This window comes from Mytilus edulis, chromosome 8 (genome assembly GCF_963676685.1).
Source record: "Mytilus edulis chromosome 8, xbMytEdul2.2, whole genome shotgun sequence".
In the NCBI taxonomy this organism is placed as follows: domain Eukaryota; kingdom Metazoa; phylum Mollusca; class Bivalvia; order Mytilida; family Mytilidae; genus Mytilus; species Mytilus edulis.
In genome coordinates, this window is record NC_092351.1 from 23743286 (window position 1) to 23771026 (window position 27741).

Consider the following 27741-nt stretch of genomic DNA (forward strand, 5'->3'; position numbering starts at 1 on the left):
TAACAAATCTATTTCAAAATACTGTGCAATTGAAGATTTTTTCTTGAAACTTTTCAAAATTCGAAATTTGAAAAATTAAAAAAAAAAGGAAGCTCTTCAAAAAATGGTAAACAAAGCCCTTTTTTGGCCCTTAATTCCTACATATTTTGGGCAATTAACCCAAAACTTAATCCCAGCTTCCCCTTTGTTATATGGTACATTGTGGTACAATTTCAGAGAGATCCATACAATTACACATAAGTTATTGTCTTGAAACTAGAAAAAAGCTTGTTTTGACCCCTTTTTGGCCCTTAATTCCTAAACTTTGGCCCCATAACCCCTAAAATGAATCCAAACCTTCTACTTGTGGTTTTAAACATTGGGGTATGATTTCAGAGCAATTGAAATACTTCTACACAAGTAATATCCTGAAACTAGAAAAATGCTTGTTTTAGGTCCCTTTTGGGCCGTTAATTCCTAATCACTTGGGACCATCATCCCCAAAATCAATCCCAACCTTCCTTTTGTGGTATTGAACCTTCTGAAAAAATTTCATGAAGATCTTTTCACTTAAACTAAAGTTATTATCCGGAAACCAATGTGTATTCGAACGACGAAGACAACATCATACCATTATACGATCCCAAAATATTTTTGGGGTCGTATAAAAATACCACTCAATATATGAAAATTAAAAATTATTCATTATAAATAATTTTAAAATATAAGCAAATTTAAAAAAAAAAAAAAAAAGAAAATTAACAGAATTCCTTCAATTTAAAAATTAGCAATCACTTCAGGACTGCCAATTTTACAGTTTATGAATTAAAGTGATAAAAATGAATACCCAAGAAGCATGGAACTGTGAATGGTACAATAAATCACAAATACTCCTTTTATTATAACAGCATAAAGCTTTAACTAGTTGTCAAACTTAACATCACTCATTAAAAACTCCTTACAGTCCAGCAAGTAAAAATCTAAATATACACACCATAAGCATTAGGCTTAGAACAGTACTTACCAATACCCAGTATATACTCTTTTATACCAGTGGCATGTGGCCCAGTTTCGTATTCTTCTACATCATGAAAGCCATCCCAATTAATATACAGGTCTGTATTAGACGTCTGAATTGTAATTATAATTGATTTAAGATATAATCAAATTTAAGTAGGACTTATACTTTAAAGTGTTTTGTGGTTAAAAAAGAGAACTTCAAATGTTAACATTTTTCTATATTTTCTATAAAATTTGTTTACAAGTGACATAACTTATCAGTGCAATATACTTTCGCACATTTTAAATTTACTCTTAGATTTGTGCATAAAAATCATTGCATAATCACACATTCAATTTGTGTAGAGCAAAAAAAATTTCCTATGAAATATTGTCCCCCAAGTAAATATTTCATGACTTTGTAGCATGAAATTTTCAATGAAAAATGTCCAGAGAAGGACAAATTTTCAGATGCAATTTTGTCCATATACAGACAATATTTCATAGGCCAATTGTATGAAATTTTGTCTTGTTAAAGGGAAGTTATTCAAGGATAAATACTATGTATATTTAAGAAATAATTCATTGGGGCATAAATTTATTGTAATTACATGTAAAGTCTATAATCACCTGATAGACTATCCCCGGATTTAAACCAATCCACAATCTTCCTGCTACAGGTGGTGTCAGATCAACAACAATTCCATCACTACAGGAATTTATTTCTTCTAAATACTCAATCCAGGTCTCTCTCGTTATTTGAATAGGATTAGCATGTACACATACAGTGTAGCGGGTTCCATGGACAAGCTCATTGTTGCTGAATAGTTCATTCATAAAACCATTAACTACAACAGAAATTATAGTGTCAAAAAACTTTATTACAAAAGAATTATGTTTTTTTTATTATTTCCATTATTAGATACTGTCACCCTACAAACAATATAATAGTCTTACCCCATTTTATTGCATATTCCTAATATATCATATTTAAAAGAGGTTAAACCATGTTAAAATTATTATACAAACATGGTTGCTTCTACTGAGAAAGTCATCCAGTTAAAAATTGACATAGATTTGAAACAGCATGGCCTAAGTTCTCTTTAGAATGAAGTATAAAGCTACCGGTACACTCAATTATAAAAATGCAAGAGGGTCCTTAAGCCATGATATATAGCACCGACGACCAATGGTCTACCCTGGCTACTAAGTTTATCAAAGCAATGTTCATAAAATTAGTAGTTGTGACATTACAACATTGCTTTTATACCGACAAATTTTCATGAGCTACTTTTTATTTGGATTTTTTCCAGTAGAAAAATTTGGTTAATATAAATTGTTTGAATATTATGCAACTAAGTTCTTCTACATGTATCTGGATATTACAACATAGTCTAATAAGAAATTAAATTGTTGCAAAGTTGGCTAGAAAGGGTGAAAGTGATTTTTTTTTTCATTTAAAGTGAGGATTATAGTATTAAAGAAATGACTAAGTAGATAGCAATCTTACTTGTATGTCCACATCTAATGCTATCAGGATGGTCACATGGTTTTGTTAAACTCAGCTGACTGATCTGATGGTAATATGTTGTTACATCTACAGTCTTTGCATCTAGTATAGCATAATCATAATCCTTGTGACGCAGAGTAGGCCAAGCAGCTGATATTACATTCTTGTATGGGGTATAATCCATGTCAGGTTCGGGCCAATATGCATTTTCTTCCAGATAAATCATTTTACCATGACTATCTGAAAATATTTAAAATGTATGTTTTAAAATCTTGATGTACTTCTGATAATTTTAAAGGCATGTAAATCAATGAACTGCACATCTGTCATGTGGCAATAACATTTCCATATAAGGATTAGTAGTGCTACATACTATATACTTGTCTTGATCCATTTTCTCAAACAGATATAGAGCTACAAGAATAGTGGTAGCCACAAAAATAAACAAAACCATAGTTGTCTACATAAGAGCATTAAATCATTTGAAATTCAACACTTAGCTAGGTTTTACACTTTTACTGTATATTAAGAGTAGTAGTTTATATAAAGTTAAAGCCGATACTAGACTAGAGGCTCTAAAGAGCCTGTGTCGCTCACCTTGGTCTATGTGAATATTAAACAAAGGAGGCAGATGGATTCATGACAAAATTGTGTTTTGGTGATGGTGATGTGATTGTACATCTTACTTTACTGAACATTCTTGCTGCTAACAATTATTTCTATCTATAATGAACTTGGCCCAATAGTTTCAGTGGAAAATGTTAGTAAAAATTTACAAATTGTAAAAATTGACTATAAAGGACAACAACTCCTTAGTGGGTCAATTGACCATTTTGGTCATGTTGACTTATTTTTAGGTCTTACTTTGCTGTACATTATTGCTGTTTACAGTTTATCTCTATCTATAATAATATTCAAGATAATAACAAAAACAGCAAAATTTTCCGGGCCAGGTGAGCTAAAAATATTTGTATTTCAATCCTTAACAATAAGATACTCCCATTACTTTCTTCAAGCTTCTAAGGTCAAATTCCTCTCCTAAAGGTGTAAAATACAGTGGTCCCTAAGTATGCGACATGGGCTACTTGGGTATTCATATATCAGGAAATAATTGAATAAAAATATTTAATATAAAAAAATAAAAATAAAAAATAAAACTAGAGGCTCTCAAGAGCCTGTGTCGCTCACCTGTTACTGATGTCGGCCATCTTGGGTGGTAGGCGGGATCATTAGACACTTTTTTTAAATAGATACCCTAGTAATGATTGTGGCCAAGTTTGGTTAAATTTGGCCCATAGTTATAGAAAAGAAGATTTTTGTACAAGTAACAAAAATGACGAAAAGTTGTTCAATATTGACTATAAAGGGCAATAACTCCTTAAGGGGTCCTCTAATAATTTTGATCATGTTGACTTATTTGTAGATCTTACTTTGCTGAACATTATTGCTGTTTACAGTTTATCTCTATCTATAATAGTATTCAAGATAATAACCAAAAACTGCAAAATTTCCTTTAAATAACAAATTCAGGGGCAGCAACCCAACAACAGGTTGTCCAATTCGTCTGAAAATTTCAGGGCAGATAGATCTTGACCTGATCAACAATTTTACCCATGTCAGATTTGCTCTAAATGCTTTGGTTTCAAAGATATAGGCCAAAATATACATTTTACCCCTGTGTTCTATTTTTAGCCATGGCGGCCATCTTGATTGGATGGCCAGGTCATTGGACACATTTTTAAAACTAGATACCCCAAGGATGATTGTGGTCAAGTTTGGTTAAATTTGGCCCAGTAGTTTCAGAGGAGAAGATTTTTGTAAAAGTTTACGGACGATGGACGCAGGACGCCGGATGCCAAGTGATGAGAAAAGCTCACTTGACCTTTCAGGTCAGATGAGCTAATAAAAATAATAATAATCTTACCTAAAGCATCAGGTGCTCCTACAGCATCGATGACAATATTAGGTATTATCAATATAGGATTATATGCCTCACAGTCTTTCACCTCGGTAGATATGGTTGTGTATAACTTGACATTGTTATATCCTCTTATAGAAAATCTTTTACATTTTGAAAAATCCATTGTACCATTTAATTCATATTCAAAGGATATCTGAAAAAAAACAAATTGTTTTTGCATTCTTTATAGGATATTTAACAAGTGCTCTGTTATTGTTACTGGTTTGACCAACCTCCAGTAAAATCCAAATTAGAATTGTTATTATACACATCTTTAATTGATAACATTAATTTTGACCCCACAAAGGAACAGTTATTGTTGTATGAAGTCGATAGTTCATGTGTCACAGATTCTTGGGTGAAGTGTTAAAGATTCTGAACTAGAGGCTCCAAGGAGCATGTGTCGGTCACCTGATATGAAATATACAAAACGTGAGTTTCAGAGATTTAAGTCAAAAACTGCATTTTCCCCTTATGTTCTCTTTTTAGCCATGTCTGCCATGTTGTTTGGCAGGCAAGTTCATTGGACACATTTTTTAACTAGATATTCTTATGCTGATTGTGGCCAAGTTTAGTTAAATTTGTCTCAGTCGTTTCAGAAAATAGACTTTAGTAAAATATGACAAAAATTTATGAAAAATTGTTAAATTTGACTTTAAAGGGCAATAACTCCTTCAAATCAATCATGTTGGTTGGCAGGCTAGGTCGTCAGACACACTTTTTACACTAGATACCCTTAATAATGATTGTGACAAAGTTTGGTTAAATTTGTCTCAGTAGTTTCACAGAAGAAGATTTTTGTAAGATTACAAAAATTTGTTAAAAACTTACTATAAAGGACAATAACTCCTTAATGGGCCAATTTACCAATTTGATGTCCAAATGATATGTATATAAACAACTAAAGGTCAGACTATGACCTCATATGAAAGTTACCTGATTTGCATTAGTTTTATAAGTGACCAGATTAGTCCATGTCATATAGGGCTTTCCGAGTACAGAGTTATCTGTGATGGCAAACTCATACTTGTCAACAGCAGCATATTTTTCTGTTGTATCTTCAATATCAGGGTCATAAAATTGAGTGAAAGACACCGATAACTGAAAATGATAATTATTTCATAAATTAAATTACATCTACAGTAGTAAGACATAGACATGCTGAGCCTCATTAGAGAGACCAGCCATTACAATAGTCCATGCATTTATATATGTTTAATACATTTTTATATTTCAAGACAGTTGCTTAAAATTCTATTTAAACACATAAAAACATAAAAAAAATTTCAGCAGATTGAATTCAATTCAATCATATTTTTGCCAAAATAACAATAACAAAATGACTGTGCATGTATGTTTCAAACATAATTGTGCTAATTAGAACAAGGCTCTGTTTAAAAGGCGTAATAAAGATGTCAAATTAGGATGTAACATACTAACCTTCTCAACTCCGTTTCCTTCTGTGGTATTTAGATGTTCTATGGTAATGTCTCCTGCTGTGGGAGGATTTGCTATAACCATTACACCATCTGTGTGGATAGTTTGGAAACAAATGGTTCTCGCACACAGTTTCAGTACAATACGGTACTTAATTCCTGGATCTAATGTTAGATCATCTATACTAACATCAAAAACAGTTGAATAATGGACAAAATCACGAAAAGTAGTCCACATATCTGAAAACAAATAAAAAAAACATCTAAGACACAAGGCATGCTTAAGCACAGGCAATACAAACAAGTGAAACTGCGAGCTACTGCTCACTGATGATACCCCCGCCGCAAGTGGATAATATTAATAGTGTAAAAATATGCAAGTGTTTGGTAAACAGGAAGTTGTCAAGTGATGAATCGGAAAACGCATCACACGGTATAGCTGACTTATATAAATCCTGAAACCAAATTTCAGAAATCCTTGTATTGTCGTTCCTGAGAAAAATGTGACGGAAATTTTCAACTTGGCTATCATGTGTAAAATCATACAAGTGTTCGGTAAACAGGAAGTTGTCGAGTGATGAATCTGAAAACGCATCACACGGTATAGCTGACTTATATAAATCCTGAAACCAAATTTCAGAAATCCTTGTATTGTAGTTGCTGAGAAAAATGTGACGAAAATTTTCAACTTGGCTATCATGTGTAAAATCATACAAGTGTTCGGTAAACAGGAAGTTGTCAAGTGATGAATCTGAAAACGCATCACACGGTATGGCTAACATATATAAATATTGATACCAAATTACAGAAAGGGTGGATGTGTAGTTCCTGAGAAAAATGTGACGAAAATTTTCAACTTGGCTATCATGTGTAAAATCATACAAGTGTTCGGTAAACAGGAAGTTGTCAAGTGATGAATCTGAAAACCCATCACACGGTATGGCTAACATATATAAATGTTGATACCAAATTACAGAAAGGGTGGATGTGTAGTTCCTGAGAAAAATGTGACGAAAATTTTCAACTTGGCTATCATGTGTAAAATCATACAACTGTTTGGTAAACAGGAAGTTGTCAAGTGATGAATCTGAAAACGCATCACACGGTATGGCTAACATATATAAATGTTGATACCAAATTACAGAAAGGGTGGATGTGTAGTTCCTGAGAAAAATGTGACGAAAGTTTCATGGGACGGACTGACTGACGGACGGACGGACTGACGGACGGACTGACAGACAGAGGTAAAACAGTATACCCCCCCTTTTTTAAAGCGGGGGTATAATAATAAAATACATTATCTAATTGAGAAATAGTTTGAAATGTCTTAAAAAAATAATGAATTTAATCTATTAATAAGTTAAACAAGAGTATTTAGTGTGTAGGATAACAATAATTCAAAACTGTAATGCAATTATAATAAATTTTGCAGTAACTGAACATGTCTGACAAAACTAATTATCTTACCCCAAACTTAAGATCAAATAATAGAAAAATGTTCTAATACAGCATTATAAGATACTGCCAATTTTTCATGCTAGCTAGTCTATGGAAACTTCCATTTTGAAAGGGGAATTACTTCCCATTGTATATTCTATTCCACTGTCATATAAGTGAGATGTTTATCTATCTACAAAACCAGGTGTAATCCACCATTTTATACAATATGAAACGTCTGTACTAAGTCAAGAATATGACAGTTGTTTTCCATTTGTTTGAAGTGTTTGAGCATTTGATTTCATCATTTGACTTTCCTTTTGAATTTTCCTTGGATGGAGTTCAGTATTTTTTTTTATTTTACTTTTTTCCAACTTACTTCCTGTTCCAGTTCTTTTTTCTATAGCAATGTAGGCATCTCTTGTGTATGACTGTATACCTACTGGTACCGACCAGTAAGCTTTAAGAGAGCTAGTGGACATCTGAACATCAACATCATCTGCACAATATAGTCTGTTGTCCTGCATCAAAAAAACACACCATTTGAAATTAAAATGTAACAGTTTAATGTTATGAGCTATGTACCGTATAATCCAGCATATTAAGAGAAACAGTTGTTAAAATACTTTGAAAATAACTAAAACTTTGCAGTAACTTAATTATTAATTCTAAAGGAAAATAACTGTTTTGATGAGGCATTTCTAAAATTTGAGACATATATGTTATAAAACCACCTTGTATAGAACTTATAAAGTTTATTGATAACAGGTCCGACAAAAAAGTCCATCATGTTTAGAATTGACTTTAGTACAAAACAACCCTATATTAAATAAAAATTTACAGCATTTCTATATATCCTATTGTATATCAAACAAACACTTCCTATTCTGCAAACCAACATATTTTTGCCGATACATTATTTCTTGTTTAGAAGGTATAATTTTCATTTATTTGCAATGATTTATACTAGTGTTATTTTCTACTAGCAAAAGTAGCAAAAAACAAATTGCTTGCAAAAACAGTTGGTTTACAATAAATCTTAATTGGTTCAAAATATGATTCAACTTCCTTGGTCCTATAAGGTAAAATTATACCAAGGCTATGTAAATTATAATTGACTTATATTTTTTAACTTACATCCTCATGATGTCCCACTGTTAAATCTGAAACAGAATAACACATGGTTATCACATTATCATCACAAGACAAACTCTTGTTATTCTTCAAAATGAAAAAAAAACTTTGAAAATATGATACGTTAGTATATAACTTTATTGGTTATATTATTTTACATTGCATCTTCATGCAGTTCATACCATCTAATAAACAGATTGAAACATTTAAGAATTATTTGACTACTGCTATTAGAAGAACAGTCATGGTATACCATTATTGATAGAGAATATCATAATCCTTAATTCTGTCATTTTAGTCATACATTAATAGTCTCACAACATAGACCCAATAATTCTGCATGGAGAACATATTTTATTACCTGAAAAATTATTTGACTCAGTTTATAAATTCAGACAATTGTTAAAATGAACTGATCAAACTTACCAGTCATGTTACAGGGTTTCCCATCATTGATTGTTATTCCAGATAACCCATCATTTTCTGTTACTATGGTTACACCATCAGACGACACTGCTGTATTACCTGCTAAACTTATAGCAGTCACAGTAAAATAGTATGTCTGAAAAAAATGTGACAATGTTTAAAAGATTTTAAGTACCATATTTGGTCGTGTACAGTGTATAGTCTGCACTTTTTAACCTAAAATATGTAGTTTGTACAAGGCTGTAGAAAGTTTAAGATTTTTATTAAAAAAAAACACATTTTTTTTTCTTTTTAAGGTAGATGGGGGTGTCTAAATTATAATCCATAGAATTTCTTAATAATTTGCCAAAATGTAGTTTATATCCTGCTTGTTTAAGAACATTAATAAAAAGAATGGGTTACCAGACTTATTTTCACACTACAGGTTGTGCAAAATTGTCAGATTTTGTATAGATTATGCATGGAAAACCCAATTTTCGGTCATAAACGAAAACTACACCATAGAATTTTGAGATAAAATATGAGAAGATAGCTCCAATAATATTCTTTCAGATAAGAAGAAGAAAAAATGGGGTCACCGGACTCGTTTTCTTGCTACATAATAAAATGGGTAAATTCCTAACACATTCTATTGTAAAAGTAACACTATCTGAATTATCTGCCCTTGCATTTGAGTTGTCTCCCCTTATTTGGCAAAGTTTGAAAAAAATGAATCAAACAAAAGTATGTTTTCTGGTAAAATACAACCCTAAATATGATAAAACATGGCATTTTCTATATTATAATGAAAAATCTTACACATGAATTACCTACTAATCTCAAAATTTGCACATTTTATCAAAAATCTAGACCTTGTTTTCTGGTATTTCAAAATCCAAAATGGAGGAAGACACCCTATCTACCTTAAGGTGGTACCTAACACTACAGGGAGATAGCTCTGTAAAATCAGCTAAACGTTTTAATTACCTTGTTTTGTTAAGGGAATATTAAGCTGCTCAATGATCAAAATGTTTGTCAAACTGCTATAATAACCTGTGTAATTTTTCTGATAAAATGGTTAGTTCAAATTTTTTGAAATTTTTGTCAAAGGGTCAAAGTAAATACTTTGTCAAAATTTTATGAAAAATAAACGAGCCAAATTAATTTTAGTGAAGGTGTTGAGTACCACCTTAAATGTTGTTTTTTCTTCATTAATGTATATTGGAGACATTTATTATATTTTTTTTTCATTTATTCTTATTTGTTTTTCACTTTTCTCTTCAAAATTGAATATTTACAAATATTAAAATCTTGTAATGGCTTAAAGAGTGTGGATGCTAGAAATTCCTGTTACAAATACAATGATACTGTCGGTAAACAAAAGAATAAATGAAAATATATGGAAGTTTTTAACGAACTTGACTGGCTATACAGCCCTCGCACAGTCAGTAAATGAAAATAAATGAAAATATTCATTGGTTGTCTAGTATTTATCTATAAAAATCATGTGACCTGAAAATATGTTAATTCAAAATATAATACAAGAGTGCACACACTTAAAAGTTTCGTCTGCTTTACTTACCGTGAAAGTCTGATATATGAAGGTTTCTACTACAAGTAGCACAAACGCTTTACATTACCAATGATCGATGAAAATAATGTATTGTTCAGACGGAGGAGAAACAATAAAATGAAAGATATTGTTGCCTCAAAATGTCTCATTCAAAATCATGAGTCAGTGTGAAACTTCTTCTAGATTTGTTTATTATTAAAGATGAAATCATTGCAGATATATCTAAATTCTAACAGCACTTGTCCTGAATTAAGCTATTCTTCAAACAAAGAGAAATTTGCCAAGCATATATTTTATTTTACCTCAAATGGTGTCAAAGCCAGTCCTGACTCCTGGTGAGACAAACTTGTACCGACATCCTTCATGGACACAACATCACTTCCTCCTGCAGTTGTACCGATGCTTATATTGTATGTCACATCTAAATGTGGATGAGCAAATCCTGACCATCGAGCTGACATACTGTCGGCAGATGTCTGAAAATCTATATCTTCTATGTCCTAGAAAAAACTTGAGAACTTGAAGATTTCATTTTGTAAAGCACCTCATAATGAATTATAAATTATCCAACTGACACTTAATTCTATCAACAGACCTATTATAAAGTGAAACTATTACAGCAAATAAATCAGTATTATTTTGTTTTTAAGTAAATAAAATTTCTTACACCCCTCTCTGAGCACACCCCCTCCCTCCAAATAAAAATTTGAAAGTGACTTTACCACTAAATAATTGATAGATCTAATACAATAAAAATCCTTGTACTGAAATTTTCGTCTAAGAAATAAATAGTCACATTATTTGTAAACCTTCTAATAAATAAATTGTCACATTGTTCATGAACCAGGGTTATAGCAGGTATCAATAAAGCACCAATTTACTATTTTATCTTAAGACATGAAATAATATAATGTTAAATGCTAATGTAATGATCTTACCTTCAATGGAATATCAGTAACAAAATTCTAAAAGAAACAATAGTTATATCAGTGTAAGCAAAAAAAGCAGAGTGATTAATTGAAAAGTTTAGAATATTAAATATATATAAGAGAAAGTTCTTTGTTATGCATTTAGGCGTCAGATATTCATAAAAGTATGAAAATATATTTGACTTGTATTCATCTCATCACTAGAATTTTACTAGCCATGTGCAACAAGATAGGTACCTCTAGCAGAGCAGGAATTGCTTACCCTTCTAGAGCAACTCAGATCTCATCTGGTTTCTGATTTAACTTGTGTTTCTCAAACTTTAGTTTTAAGTATAGCATTTTGTGGACTGTTTATTATCTTTGAGTTGCTCGTTTTTCTTCAACTTTACAATTTTTTTTTGGCCCTTAGTTTTTCACAACTTTGCTAAATCAAAATATGTGAAAATTTTTATTGACAATACCAGTATTTATCGCTATTTTACAAATTTTTCCTTCGATCTTGCTGACAGACAATTTTCTTTCTCAGCAGAGTTGTTATATGAAATTTACGTAACTGAGGGAACATTTGTCGTTGTCAAGGAAACATCTTCATAGGTAAAATTGCGACAAAAAGATTATCATTGGTCATCTCAACTCGTTTGCTTCATTTCTAACTTTTGCCGTACCAGCTTAAGAGAAAAAAACCAATCTCGTTGATATAACCACCAATATGTAAATATCAATTTAAATGCATTATATATAGATATTAGTAAAGACTTTAATGGTTTGTCTAGTTTTCTACATGCTGTTGATTTTTTACACAACAAAAAAGGTTGATGTTTTCTAGCAAATGTAAAATATAAAATGTTATAAAAAAATTTAAATACAAATTAAATGAAGACTAGCAAACCTGTGGGTCAACATCTATAATAACTCCTTCAGCTGGTAGTTGAACATCATGAATATATGAATCAGATGTTTGAATGGTTACCAGTCCTGCACTATTGGTTATTTTGATTGACACATAGTATGTGTGGTGGCCATGCAGGAACCAGTCCATATTTGTTATATCGACTGCCGTACAGTTGGGTGGATAAGTGAATGTACAGATATCTCCCGACTGTAATGGTAGGAAGTCTTGTATGTCTGTACCATAGGCAGTGTGACCTGAAAGGTATTGTTATATTCTTATTAAATAAAAAATAAAAGATAATAAGCAACAACTTCAAAATTAATCAGACTTTCAATATATTGTCTTTTAAGGGCAATAACTCTGAAAAGGGAAGAAGGTAGAAATTGACATTTGGAGAATTTTTGCCCCATAAAATTTATTAAGTCTTTGAAATGTTCAAGACATTAGACAATATTTTTCACCCCTGTTTTTTCTATTTACAGTTATGATAGCCATGATGGTTTGATTGACAGGAATAGAAAACACAGAATTTATACTAGATACCTTCAATACTTTAATAATCACAAGTTTAGTTAAGTCTGTTACATTGAATTTAGAGGAGTATATGTTTAAATTGTATGCCCTTGAACCCTTAAATGATGGAAAGAATTTTTGAATGAGTTGAGACACACAGTGAAGTATAACTAATTAAAATCAGCTGTATTAAACTGAAACTCACCAACAGCAAACTTGTAGTCAAGCTGAAAGAATTCTTCACTGTCAGAGACAGCGTCTTGAGGCCATGAAGTTATAAGGTAATCCCCTGACAATTCTACTGTAAATACACTGCTGCCACCAACAAACTCTGGCGGTGTTGTATCCATAAAACAAGGACCTAAAGTCTATAAAATGTACGTGTAAAAAGTCAAAGGTAAAAAAAAATACCATAGATCATAAAAACATATAACAAATCATACAGATATAAATAAAGATGTTCAGAAAAGCATTAGTATAAATATTGCTCAATTCCAGGCAATTAAGGACTTCCGAATACAAGGACAATGTAGCCTCAAATCAAATGGTTTTCAAGGCAATGACATACATATTAAGCTATAACCATACTCTTCAATACACGTTTTTTCCAAGAAATTCAAACATAATAACGTAAACAACAATTCAATTCATTTTTTAACCGTCCATTTTATTTTTATTCTTATATGTAAAAAATAATATAAACAAAACCATTTAAATAATCATGATGACCTTAATAGGATATGATCCAGGTAACAATTTAGAATAATAACCAAATCACTTAGTTTCTGGAAAAAAATGAAACACAATTTTTCATCTATTACAGTCAAATCTTAAACAATACTGCAAATTCAGAAATTATTTTGAGATTTTATCAATGCGAAATATGTATGAGAAGTCCCAATATTAAGAACTCATTATACCATATCTTATACATATAGCTGTATGCAGATTTTCCTATAATCACAATAATTGTCCATTCTCCAAAATTGCAATAACACAATAATTTCTGAATTTGCAGTATTTTGATACTTAGAATCTAGGACCCATAATAAATAAGTACATACTGTTAATCCTTCTACGTTAGATTTACTGATGGTTTTTATAATGATATAGAATTGTGTTCCATCTGGAATGTTTGTATGAACCACTCTGTGGTGGGCATGTTGTTTTGTTGATTCAAATGCCATGATATCTGGTGCAGCACTTCCTGAAGTTGATGAAAATCCGAGTTCATAATCATATACTTTAGCTGGAATGTCTACAGGTTCCCATGATATCTCCATCTGAAAGGTAATCATTGATACTTTTACCAGATTATAGTTGCTCCTAGGCAGGAGGGATATACAGAAAAACTCCCTCTAACCTCTGGGTTGGGACCTCTCCCCTCCCCTTTTTGAAAATGACTGAATCCGCTACTGCACTCTGATAGATAGTTGTATCATTGGCACTCATACCAAATGTCTTTACTTTTATTAAGATAAAGTGGTCCTTGTATTAAAGATAATTTTTATTTTCTCTGACTTACCAAAGAAGATTTATACAATGTTAATCCTATGTTACTTGGTGCACCTGAAGAGTTACCACAGAACACATGACCATCTACTTCTACCAGACTACCATTGTCAAACTTTTCCTGAGGGTATAGATCTGTGTCATTCAGGGATGTTGCTTTACTCCTACAAAACATAATAGGTATTAGAGACAGTAGTGGAATTGTGTTTTTAAGTCTTATTTGCATACACCTAAAACTGAGAGAAGTATCTGACTCACATATACACAACTTAAAGTGGGAGTAGGTGTCAAGTCTTACTTACACACAATCAGCAGTAACATTAGTTATAAGTCTCCTCATACGACCAGATCCCAAAATGTAATAGTTAGTACTTGTGGAATCTGTTATAAGTCCTCCAGTAATCAGTGAATTTTCCACAACTATTTCCTGAACTGCTGGGACTGAACTGTCTATGGTAACTCCATCTGAACACACTGGATCTGAGGGATCCAAGGCTCTGTTATATGCTACCACAGTGAAGTAATACGTCCCATTAACACTTGCAGTATGGCTGCCAAAGGTGTTGTAAGTCTCTACTAGCTGAAATGAAAATATAACTGGGTGTAAACTCAGTATTTATATTTGCAAGACAAAATACTGATTATTTAATGTTTTGATGAAATCTTACAATTTTATCATACTGATCATGAAGTGTACTATGAAGCTTCTATAGATGTATTTACACTTGTATGCAAACATGCCCGTCATTACTTTTAAATCACAATTTAAAACATTTGAAAAAAAGTCATAATTTAAAAGTTATCGTAGCCTGATGTCAGACGATTTTTTGGACAAATTCAGCTACATTCCAAAAGTGTAAATAAGTTTATTGTTCCCATCATTTTATACTTTACTTCTATAATAACAACCCTTACCGGTAGTTTGATCTAAGAGTTATCTGTAAGAAATTCCTTATTTAAATTTCATGCAATGTTACAATTACTGTGAACATAATATATACATTTGTATATAATTCTTGAACAGATAATCTTTCATGTATCAATAGTAGAAGTAAACCAGGAATTTAAGTATGTACAATTATTAGAACAAATTTTATAAAGGGTTGTATGTAGAAGTAGTCAGATCCAAGAATGAGTTTCACAAATAAGATTGAACATAAGTGTTACACAATTCAGTATACTTATGATCAATTTTAGTCTTCAAGATATTTTGTATATCTCATGTTGCTTTGAAAAATAGATATGTATGTTTACATTTATATATTAAGTTCTGTATAAAAGAAAATCAATATAGCCTACCCGCATTCTGTATACATGTACCTGTCCGAGGTCATGAGCCTTTAATACAGTGGTTTTCTATGGTTGCTTTGTCCTATTCATTTTTATTATCTACTTACATTTGGGTTTGTTCCATCAAGGGTAAAATCATTCCTGCCAGCACAGCTAGTACCAACTATATATTGGTAGAAAAACACCCCACTTTCTCTATCAAAAAACTCCTCCCAGTATGCTTTGAGATCAGTTCCTTGTTGATAGTCTATCTCTGGGTTACCCTTGATACCATCATGTACCATTCCTGAATGAGGAGGGCTTATGTCAATTGTTATCTGCAAATATTTTTTCAAAATATGATATAAGGAGATTGTGCATTAATGGCAAGTTATGATATACCATCATGCACCATTCCTGAATGAGGTGGGCTTTATAATATCAATTGTAAACTGCAAATATTTTCAAAATACTGTAAATTCAGAAATTATTGCGATGTTTTTATTATTGCGAAAAAATGCAACAAGGTTATAATCACAATAATTTTAACTCACATTTTGAATTATTCATATGAATAAAACAAGATTCTCAGAATCGCAAATATATAAGTCTCAAATGTTAAAATCGCAATTAAAATAAATGCACACAATAATTTCTGAATTCACAGTAGCATAAATGGAGTTTGTATATTAATGGCAAGTTCTCCATGAGACGTTATCTACATGACTTTTGGACAGTAATTTAAAGACAAGAAATAGTGTTCAATGGCGAAATATATCAAAGTCAATTACTATTCAACGAGTTAACCATTAAGAAATAAGATCAAAATAAATCACATTTAAGAAATATGAATCTATTAATTGGTATGTAACTGTAGTGATTTCATATAATTTGGTAAAGGAAAAAATCATTCTGTTTCCACAACACTTAATTTCTAAAACATGTCTTACATTAAATTGCATTAATAAATATAAAAACCAGATGCTCCGCAGGGCGTAGCTTTATACGACCGCAGAGGTTGAACCCTGAACGGTTGGGGCAAGTATGGACACAACATTCAAGCTGGATTCAGCTCTAAATTTGGATTGTGATTAAATAGTTGACACAGCATAGGTTTCTGACACAGAATGAATGTGTTCTAATGAACTTAAAATTTTTGTTTTCTCTTAGAGCAATTCACTATGCTGTTGAATATTAATCCTCTCAAAAAAATGTTTGAAGAAATTTTCTTTTTTATTTATGAAATTTCAAATGAGAAAAATTGAACCCAATTTTTTTAATCACATCCCCCTTTCCCTTATTCCAAAACTCATCTCAATTAAAATTTCTAATGGAGTTTGCAACAATAACTACTCATTTAAATACATCATAAAATATTAAGATGTAAAAAAACTGCTTGTTATCACTGAATGGTAAAGATTATTTTAATTTTTCAGTTGGTAGTAAAAAGTGAATAGACATTGTATATTGTATATAACAAAGATTTAAGTTGATTCTGGACAAAGAAAGATAACTCCAATTAAAAAAAAAATCTTGCTATTGCACAATCTTTTGCAATTAGATATTTCTTGCTTACTATTCTGGACAAAGAAAGATAACTCTAATTAAAAAAAAATTTGCTATTTCACAATATTGTGCAATTAGATATGTCTTGCCATTGCGCAATTGAAAAGACTTGCTATTGCACAATACTTAATATAATAATTTTAGATCCTGATTTGGACCAACTTGAAAACTGGGCCCATAATAAAAAATCTAAGTACATTTTTGGATTCAGTATATCAAAGAACCCCAAGATTTCAATTTTTGTTAAAATCAGACTAAGTTTAATTTTGGACCCTTTGGACTTTAGTGTAGACCAATTTGAAAACAGGACCAAAAATGAAGAATCTACATACACAGTTAGATTTGGTATATCAAAGAACCCCATTTATTCAATTTTTGATGAAATCAAACAAAGTTTAATTTTGGACCCCGATTTGGACCAACTTGAAAACTGGGCCAATAATCAAGAATCTAAGTACATTTTTAGATTCAGCATATCAAAGAACCTAACTGATTCATTTTTTGTCAAAATCAAACTAAGTTTAATTTTGGACCCTTTGGACCTTAATGTAGACCAAATTGAAAACGGGACCAAAAGTTAAGAATCTACATACACAGTTAGATTCGGCATATCAAAGAACCCCAATTATTCAATTTTGATGAAATCAAACAAAGTTTAATTTTGGACCCTTTGGGCCCCTTATTCTGTTGGGACCAAAACTCCCAAAATCAATACCAACCTTCCTTTTATGGTCATAAACCTTGTGTTTAAATATCATAGATTTCTATTTACTTATACTAACGTTATGGTGCGAAAACCAAGAAAAATGCTTATTTGGGTCCCTTTTTGGCCCCTAATTTCTAAACTGTTGGGACCTAAACTCCCAAAATCAATACCAACCTTCCTTTTGTAGTCATTAACATTGTGTTTAAATTTCATTGATTTCTATTTACTTTTACTAAAGTTAGAGTGCGAAAACCAAGAATAATGCTTATTTGGGCCCTTTTTTGGCCCCTAATTCCTAAACTGTTGAAACCAAAACTCCCAAAATCAATCCCAACCGTTCTTTTGTGGTCATAAACCTTGTGTCAAAATTTCATAGATTTCTATTAACTTAAACTAAAGTTATAGTGCGAAAACCAAGAAAATGCTTATTTGGGCCCTTTTTGGCCCCTAATTCCTAAAATGTTGGGACCAAAACTCCCAAAATCAATACCAACCTTCCTTTTGTGGTCATAAACCTTGTGTTAAAATTTCATAGATTTCCATTCACTTTTACTAAAGTTAGAGTGCGAAAACTAAAAGTATTCGGACGACGAGGACGACGACGACGCAGACGACGACGCAAACATGATAGCAATATACGACGAAAATTTTTTCAAATTTTGCGGTCGTATAATAACACATGCATGATAAAACTAGAGGCTCTCAAGAGCCTGTGTGGCTCACCTGTTACTGTATTTACTGATGTCGGCCATCTTGGTTGGTAGGCGGGGTCATTAGACACTTTTTTAAAATAGATACCCTAGGAATGATTGTGGCCATGTTTGGTTAAATTTGGCCCATAGTTTTAGAAAAGAAGATTTTTGTACAAGTTACAAAAATGATGAAAAGTTGTTGACAATAAAGGACAATAACTCCTTAAGGGGTTCTCTGACAATTTTGGTCATGTTGAGTTATTTGTAGATCTTACTTTGCTGAACGTTATTGCTGTTTAAAGTTTATCTCTATCTATAATAGTATTCAAGATAATAACCAAAAACTGCAAAATTTTCTTAAAATTACCAATTTTAGGGCAGCAACCCAACAACAGGTTGTAGGATTCATCTGAAAATTTGTGAGGGGATAGATCTTATTCTGATGGACATTTAAATCTTGACAGATTTGCCCCAAATGTCTTAGTTTCAAAGATATAAAGCAAAAACTGCATTTTACCACTATGGTTAATTTTAGCCATGTCGGCCATTTTGTTTGGTAGGTGGGGTCATCGGACACATTTTTTAAACTATATACCACAATTATGATTGTGGCCAAGTTAGTTTAAATTTGGCCCAGTAGTTTCAGAGAAAAAGATTTTTGTACAAGTTACTAAAAATGACAAAAAAGTTGTTAAAATTGACTATAAAGGGCAATAACTCCTTAAGGGGTTTAATGACAATTTTGGTCATGTTGACTTATTTGTAGGTCTGATTTTGATGAACATTACTGCTGTTTACAGTTTATCTCTATCTATAATAGTATTCAAGATAATAACCAAAAACTGCAAAATTTCCTTAAAATTACCATTTCAGGGGCAGCACCTCAACAACAGGTTGTCCGATTCGTCTGAAAATTTCAGGGCAGATAGATCTTGACCTAATCAACAATTTTTGCCCTTGTCAGATTTGCTCTAAATGCTTTGGTTTTAAAGATATAAGCCAAAATATATTTTTTACCCCTGTGTTCTATTTTTAGCCATGGCAGCCATCTTGGTTTGATGGCCAGGTCATCGGACACATTTTTTAAACTAGATACCCCAAGGATGATTGTGGCCAAGTTTGGTTAAATTTGACCCAGTAGTTTCAGAGGAGAAGATTTTTGTAAAAGTTTACGGACGCCAGACACAGGACGACAGACGACGGACGCCAAGTGATGAGAAAAGCTCACTTGACCTTTCAGGTCAGGTGAGCTAATAATAGTAGATAAATAACAGACCTTTTTCTTTAATACAGTTGTAATTTTAGCAATGTTTGTGATAGAAACTTCGATGTAATAATCATATTCATGCATTCCTTTATCTTTATTCTGCAGCAGACCTCCAGTTAGCTTGATTTCTGGTTTAATTTGGAAATGGCGATGAAAACATCCTTGAAAGGGTGTACAGTAACAGTTAGCGCCCCTGGCATAAGAACCATATGTACTGTTACATGATGATAAATCCTGAAAAGAAAATCAACATCTCTTAAAAATTTACAACCAGAAAAGCAGTGTCTCATTTTACTAACACTTTTCTGAACACATTTTTTATAACCAGTGCCTTTTTTTTCGAACAAAATCTGCAAAAAAAGAATTAAAATGAATGTTTTGTGTTGTGAGTTACTACAGGGTATAAAAGACAGATGTTCTCTTTTTTTATTTAACTTAAAAAGCTTGTTTACTGTAGTACGAAAAATTATGGTACAGCTAGTTCATAGACAAACTATTCCACACCTGCATTACTTGCTATATATATCATATACAAATATATTTTTTCGTAAATACTTTGAAGGATTTATGGTTGGGTTTTATATAAGCATTAAAAGACGGAGGATTGTCTAAAGAAATTTGTTTATTTGGTCATAGTTTTGTCTTGAGCTGTTTTTGTTTTCTCTTCATGTGAACACAGAAAACAAAATTTTACAATTTAGTTTGGTTGAAATATTTAACAAATTTCTGAACAGAACATAATATTTTGTGTTTATCTCGTGAGAAAATGAAAATGAGTCACAACAAAAATATAACCAATTAAACCTGTGACAATTCAGCTTCTATTAGTACCATTTTGCTTAAAATCAAACCTGGAGTTTCCACAATTTTTTTTTAAATACATGTAGTACTACATTTTATTTGAAATATATAGTGAAAAATCTCAAGTGACAAATACTTATGGTCACACTCTGTGATGCCCATAGAAACAAATTTCATTTATAAAAAACTAAAACATATACCAATGAATATTCTGAAGTAGAATCTAATTGACTACTACTCTATAAATATGAAAAACAAATCAAGGGAGAGGAGGGAAAAAAGAGATTGTCCTCCTGCACTCCCCCCCCCCCAAAAAAAAATCAAATCAAATAGTTGTTCCTTATTGCTTCAATAAGTCTTTAATACTCTTTATCAATTTAACATAATTTAAGTGCAAAAAAAATAATGATTTCAATATCTTACAATTAAGTATTTACGTCAACTTTTTTTATTCCCTGATTCTGTGGTATGGACTATAATAATTTATCATTGTTTTATTTAAAACTTACAGAAGCTGATCCTTGAGCAATGATATCTTCATATCCATGTACATCTCCAGTCTTATGGTCAAACAACTTCCAATTCACAGAGGACAAACCGCTGTGCGGGTCATAGGCTTCCCATTCTATTCTGTTGAATGTAAAAAATACTAATGAGCTATTCAATGTCTGCTGTTACAAATGGCTTGACTTTCCACTTTTTCATGAAAAATTATTATAAAAGAGAGTATGATCAATCCATTCATAACAGAAATTCATGTGTTTTCAAAGTGAAATTCACATGAAACTCACATGAAATCAGTTTATGTTTGTTTCAATTATAAGTTAGTTAGAGGTGAAATTCACCCGAGATTATGAAATATAAACTATAATATATAAAAGAAGACGTGGCATGATTGCCAATCAGACTACTAAATGACACAGAAATAAACAGCTATAGGTCATAGTACAGCCTTCAACAATAAGCAAAGCCCATACCACATAGTCAGCTATAAAAGACTTGTTTGAGGTGAAATTCGCCTAAGATTGACATCGATCTCAATTCATTTAAAATTCACATCAGTGAAATTTCCCTGTGTATTTCACTGCAGACCAAAATATAAGATATAATAACTTACGTCATTTTGGTAAAATCTTCTAAGCTATGTACACTGATGTTCAATCTGTCACCTTTGGTCAACCATAGATTTTCTAACAGAGGTGGTGTGGCATCTCTGTAGATGACAATAGTCTCTTCGTTAGATTCACGAAGAACGTCAAAAGCTTTAACTGTTGAGGTCAGACGATCTCCATCAGCCCAATTTAACGTTAGGATGTCATATTGATTCTTTAATTTAGATATTGATGTTAGAGCACGGGAATCCTTAAGAGTACTTGGAGCACTATGAACCTCAAATGACACTTGGAAGTCTACAATGGCTGTAAAAATAAAAGTAATGATGCTTTAAAGTATATCAAATTACAGCCAATAAATTTGTTAAATAGCAGGGAACAGTTGGTCTAGATCTTTTAAGAATTTAAAAAAAACTTCGAAAGAATATGTAAATCATTTACAAAACTATCAATCAAATGAAGAAAATTATGTGTTCTATAATACATGTATTATTTTCACTCTTAAATCATACTAACACTTTATATTTTTTTATTTTTTGTCTGATTCAATTATTTTCAGCTTTGCCATTTGAGGGGAGATAACTAAGGTTAATTTACTTTGATAAAGCAATGTGTTATGCAGTTACTAATTTTGTTTTCTAGCAAGAAAACATATCCCTTGACCCCAAATTTCTTTTTGTTTTCTGAAATCTCATTAAAATACTATTGAAGATAATAACTAAAAATTGCAATATTTCTAAAAATTATAAATGAAGGGGCAGCAAGCAACCTAACAACAGGTTGTCTTGAATTATCTGTAAATTTCAGGGCGGGATCATCTGACACATTTTTTTAACTAGATACCTCAATAATGATTGTGACCAAGTTTGATTTTGGCTCAGTATTTTCTGAGAAGAAGATTTATGTAAAAGATAAAACTAAGTTTAACTTACCATGAATATTAGAAATAGGTTTATTGGTTCTATTGCCATACAAGTCTTCATAGATAACTTTTTGTGGATTATATGTCCGTACTCTATTCAACCATTTGTTATGCTTGTGTCTGGTATTTATAAATCTATCTTTGAACTGGACTTTGACCTTGAGAGTATCCTCTACAACCCATATGTAGGATGTATCTTCTGATGCAGTAGAACAGTAAGTTGGATCTCCCTGTTTGTCTACAACTGACTCGTCATCAAACAGGAACAAACCACGCCCTGTCATATAATTTCCTGCCTTGTCTACTGCAGTCATATGAAGAGAATACATCCCTGGTTCTGTCATTGCTAAGGTTACCTAGGAAAATCATAAAAATTATTTTAGATAAAAAAAACATTGGTTTAATCGATCTTTACTCATTTATAAACATTATTGTGGATTCTTTATTATTTGTTGGATACCATTTTTGTTGATTTCATGGTTATTCCAGAACTGCAAATTCCAAGTGCAACAAATTACAGATTTTCTATAGGAATTTTTGCAGAGTCTGACAAGACCATGAATTCTAATATCCATTAGGCCAGACTTTTTATTTTATCTGTTTAACGAGAAAATTTGTAAAAAATTAGGGTCGAGGGGGCGAAATAAAAAAAAAATAAAAGTGCAAAAAATTGGTCCAGTCGACACTAAAAATAAAAATAAAACCATTATAAGTGACTTTTTGTTTTGTTTTAGAATTTATCAAAATACAAGAACAATGAAATAAGGACAGACCAGCATATTAACCCAGAGAAATATAAATGCATATAGTTTATATATGTCTCTGGTTAACCCTTCTATTAATATAAACATAAAAACTATGTTTTGATTCTGTATTTCCACTAATATAGATCCATGGCACCACTCAAATATATCAACCTCGCTGCATATACACTATATATGTATATACCAGTCACCCAGTCAGGAACCTCTTAGTGTATGCAGAGACATATATATACACATGTGTCTCTGGTGTAGTAGTCCCAGAGTTAAGCAACTTTAACCTATAAATTGAAACAATGCTTATACATGGAAATATATACATTAATCAAGAAGATCTAACCAAAAGTATGTTAATGCGTGTGGAATGCGTAATTTTCCCTTTTGGGATCAATTTTTGTCTGTCAGCAGTGCCATTCATGCGTCTGTAGTCATTATCGCAAGAATCCGGATTTCGGTCATAGCGGGTCCGTTTCCGATGAAATCCCGATTCCGATCCGTAGTTCTACAAATTAAAATGTCGGACGAAGAAAAATTTACAAAAATAAACGATGTTTGATACGCTATTTGGAAAATAATATGACGTTTCTAATGCAATACATGGATGACAAGTTTACTTTAGGCTAATTTCATCAAGTTCTGATGAAGTAATAACTGATTTTGCCGAAAGTTAGAATGATTTGATGTACGCTCTCGTGTAACAAGTATGAAAAGCATGCCACCAGCTTAAAAATCTATTAGAAGAAAATATATCGTTTATGCCTTGAATTTCTTTACTTTTAAATGAAAATTGCTGTTTAATTGACTTGGTAAAAATATTACCGATAACGAAATTGACTGAAAGCGAGTATCGTGAACAACACATTTTATTTTTTTCTGAGGATTTCGTAACAGTCGGCGGGAAAAATAATAATAAAAATAAGAAGCACTACTTTTATTTTTATTCTAGAATCGGGAAAGATGGAGTCGGCGGATCTCGTTAAACAGATAATAAAAAAAGTCTGGCCTTAAATTGCAAGCTTTCCTCAAACAATAAAAATTTGTACCCAAGAAAAAATAAAGGAATCAACAGTATTATGAAACAAGGAATTTCTCACTTAATGATAATAGGTGAAATACAAAGCATTAAGAGGTCAAGGTTACTTCTCACTTGTATAATGATCATAGGTGAAATACAAAGCATTAAGAGGTCAAGGTTACTTCTAACTTGTATAATGATAATAGGTGAAATACAAAGCATTAAGAGGTCAAGGTTACTTCTCACTTGTATAATGATCATAGGTGAAATACAAAGCATTAAGAGGCCAAGGTTACTTCTCACTTGTATAATGATCATAGGTGAAATACAAAGCATTAAGAGGCCAAGGTTACTTCTCACGTGTATAATGATCATAGGTTAAATACAAAGCATTAAGAGGTCAAGGTTAACATATATCAGACTAACAAGACTGGCCACAGACCACAATTAATTCCTCTATCAGTTCTTTATAACGTTTTGCATCATTAAAAAAATTGCACCATGCACTTTTGTCAAATTTTTTGTGTGTGTAATGTATAGTCCTAGTCCAAATATATATCCAAAATTCAGAAAGATTGCTCCTCTGTATTTTACAAATTTAGCCAATACACATCCATACCCCTATTGACAAGTCAAGAGATGTTCCGAAAACTGTTAATATTACCTTTTTGCAATTGGCCTAATCACTCATTCCATATCAGAATCAGTTTAAATACAACATCCAAAAATTTATTTCACCTCTCTTCTTTCATTTCCACCCAAAAAAATCTAAGAAATGAGTGAGGAAGGGAAAGAAAAACTAGAGGCTCTAAAGAGCCTGTGTCGCTCACCTTGGTCTATGTGAATACTTAACAAAGGACGCAGATGGATTCATAACCAAATTGTGTTTTTGTGATGGTGATATGTTTGTAGATCTTACTTTACTGAACATTCTTGCTGCTTGCAATTATCTCTATAATGAACTTGGACCAGTAGTTACAGTAGATAATGTTAGTGAAAATTTACAAATTTTAAATTGTTAAAATTTGACTATAAAGGGCAATAACTCCTTAAGGTCATGATGACTTATTTAGGTTTTACTTTACTGTTTATAGTTTATCTCTATCTATAATAATAATCATGATAATAACCAAAAACAGCAAAATTTCCTTAAAATAACCAATTCAGAGGCAGCAACCTAACAATGGGTTGTCTGATTCATCTGAAAATTTCAGGGCAGATAGATCTTGACCTGATAAACCATTTAACCTCATGTCAGATTTGCTCTAAATCCTTTGGGCCAGGTGAGCTAATAAAAAAACTATGTTTCCACACTTTTGACCTTGACATTGACCTTCACCTTGATAGTTAAAACATAAGATTAATCTGCAAAGATACAGACAAGTTATGTAGCAAAGTAAATTTCATTCTATAGGTGTATATTATTGTTTTCACATGGTCTTAAACCCAAGACAATCAGATCATATTTTTAAGCAGTGTTTGCTTTATTGTCTAGTTACAATGCTTAAAAATCAAAAATCTAAACAGTTTGAACCACATTAACATCAGAAAGACCAGATAATTTTATTGAAAAAGGCTTAGATAGATCTAATCAATTTTTTTTTCAGAATTTGGATGGAAAACACTTGGTGAATATATACTATTTTTCACTTGTAAGTAAGAATAATGTTTTTTTATTTCTTGGTATTCAAACCTCAATTTTCAAACTTGGCTCAAAGATTATTTTAAGTGTTTTGATAGTTGGTGCGCTTCATAAACTGTTTACATTTTGACTTTAATGTCTGCATGTTGCAACTGCAATTTAACAAAAATTGAAAATCCATGTTTCAAACGAATTGGGAGTTCTTGGCTAAGTTCGAAATGCCTCTTTAACTCTTTGTAAAACTTTAAACGATTACTTTTAAACAATACATGCAGTTGCAGCTCAAAGCTATATTTCTTTTAACCACTGAATCTTAAACAAAATTATATGGTAAGAAGATTGATTTTACAAACATCAGGACTGAAAGCCATTATATAGTAATTTCATTGTGCCTAACATCTGGTTTGCTAAAATAAGACAGAAATTAAGTTTAAAGTGAACGTTTATGTAACTCTGGCGGGGAGATTAATTAAGCCAATCAGAAAATGTTTATTTTGATTGGTGAAGGGAACCACTTTAATCTTCAGGTGCCAAAAACTTTTTCTTTTCCTTTTTTTTTTGGCAAACTTCATTCACCTGTGTTAGATCTGTTATAAACAAACACCATTATACCTGGCCATTCTTGATAGAAAGTTCCTACACCTTTTCAGCCTTCAAGACGAGGGATATTATTTTGCTAAATTTATTTCACTGAAAAGAGAGCTATCATGAAATTGCAAAAAAGTTTAAATCTTTAAAAATAAATTGTACAAAACAAAATAGGATGATAATTTCCATCTGGAGGTTGTGTCCATCTAATGTAATCCTTAATTTTTTTTTCTTTTTGGATGTACTTCTCAATAGCAGGAGGAATTTACAGAAAAGGAGAAGAAGAAAAGAAGAAGAAGATATGGTATAGATATTCTATAGAAGAATATCAATGGTGAACTCTTTGTAATATTCAGAAGCATCCCTTTGTCTTCCATCATGTGACTTTCATTGAAACCAGGCCTCACGGTCATAAAACTTTCGAGCATGATTTTTGTACTCAGACTCGAAAATCAACCAATCAAATTGCTGGATTTCATGTTTCGAGCATGATTTTTGTGCTCCGAGCACTGAGCAAAGTTTTATGCGTTCATTGAAACCAGATGATGACAATAATTTTACACATAGTATTTGTAAAGTTAAATATGAGCACAGTGTCTCATACTCAAATATATATTCTAATTACATCAATATCATTCGAGAAGATGTTTTTGTAGTAAAATATCTTTTAGGGTAAGGTTGTTGCAATATCTGAATATTTACTACAAGACCTCAAAATGAGACTATTTTGGCAGATTTGGGGTTATTTGAATTTTTAAGATCTTAGCAAATATACTACAAGACAATTAAAGTTCAAAACTATAAATATTGAGGATTTGACAACATCTGACAGGGGTTATTTGATAATTCCTAATACTTTGGGGGGTTTTAAATCTAAGAGTTAAAAAAAAGTTTTAATTGAAGATTTCCATTTTCTGTATTAAAGCTGAGTAAATATCAAATGAAAAAATATGTACTTCACAAGCCAAGATGTCAAAGTAAATAAAGCAGTGACATCATACAAAGGCAGTTTTTCAACTTCTTTGTAGAAGTACATATAGACTCAAACACGAACTTTAAAAACAAAACTTTTCAGATATGAATGGAAAACAATTAATCGAAATCCTGATTTTTAAATCAAC

General features: G+C 31.6%; 1 protein-coding gene across 2 annotated transcripts in view; it reads right to left on the minus strand.

Moving 5' to 3' along the window:
• LOC139485131 (uncharacterized) overlaps positions 1–27741 on the minus strand; it is a 93949-nt gene that overhangs the window by 25677 nt on the left and 40531 nt on the right. For both annotated transcript variants that reach the window (XM_071269282.1, XM_071269283.1), the window contains 21 exons: positions 22625–22970; positions 21698–21998; positions 21090–21210; positions 19789–20013; positions 15677–15886; positions 14582–14859; positions 14293–14443; positions 13832–14050; positions 12973–13135; positions 12252–12508; positions 11372–11398; positions 10736–10933; positions 8882–9017; positions 8459–8484; positions 7701–7842; positions 5889–6124; positions 5385–5549; positions 4413–4602; positions 2489–2728; positions 1609–1826; positions 1004–1109 (listed from right to left, as the gene is read on the minus strand). In XM_071269282.1, the coding sequence (XP_071125383.1) occupies positions 1004–1109; positions 1609–1826; positions 2489–2728; positions 4413–4602; positions 5385–5549; positions 5889–6124; positions 7701–7842; positions 8459–8484; positions 8882–9017; positions 10736–10933; positions 11372–11398; positions 12252–12508; positions 12973–13135; positions 13832–14050; positions 14293–14443; positions 14582–14859; positions 15677–15886; positions 19789–20013; positions 21090–21210; positions 21698–21998; positions 22625–22970 (3955 nt within the window). The remainder of the gene's footprint in view (positions 1–1003; positions 1110–1608; positions 1827–2488; positions 2729–4412; positions 4603–5384; positions 5550–5888; positions 6125–7700; positions 7843–8458; positions 8485–8881; positions 9018–10735; positions 10934–11371; positions 11399–12251; positions 12509–12972; positions 13136–13831; positions 14051–14292; positions 14444–14581; positions 14860–15676; positions 15887–19788; positions 20014–21089; positions 21211–21697; positions 21999–22624; positions 22971–27741) is intronic.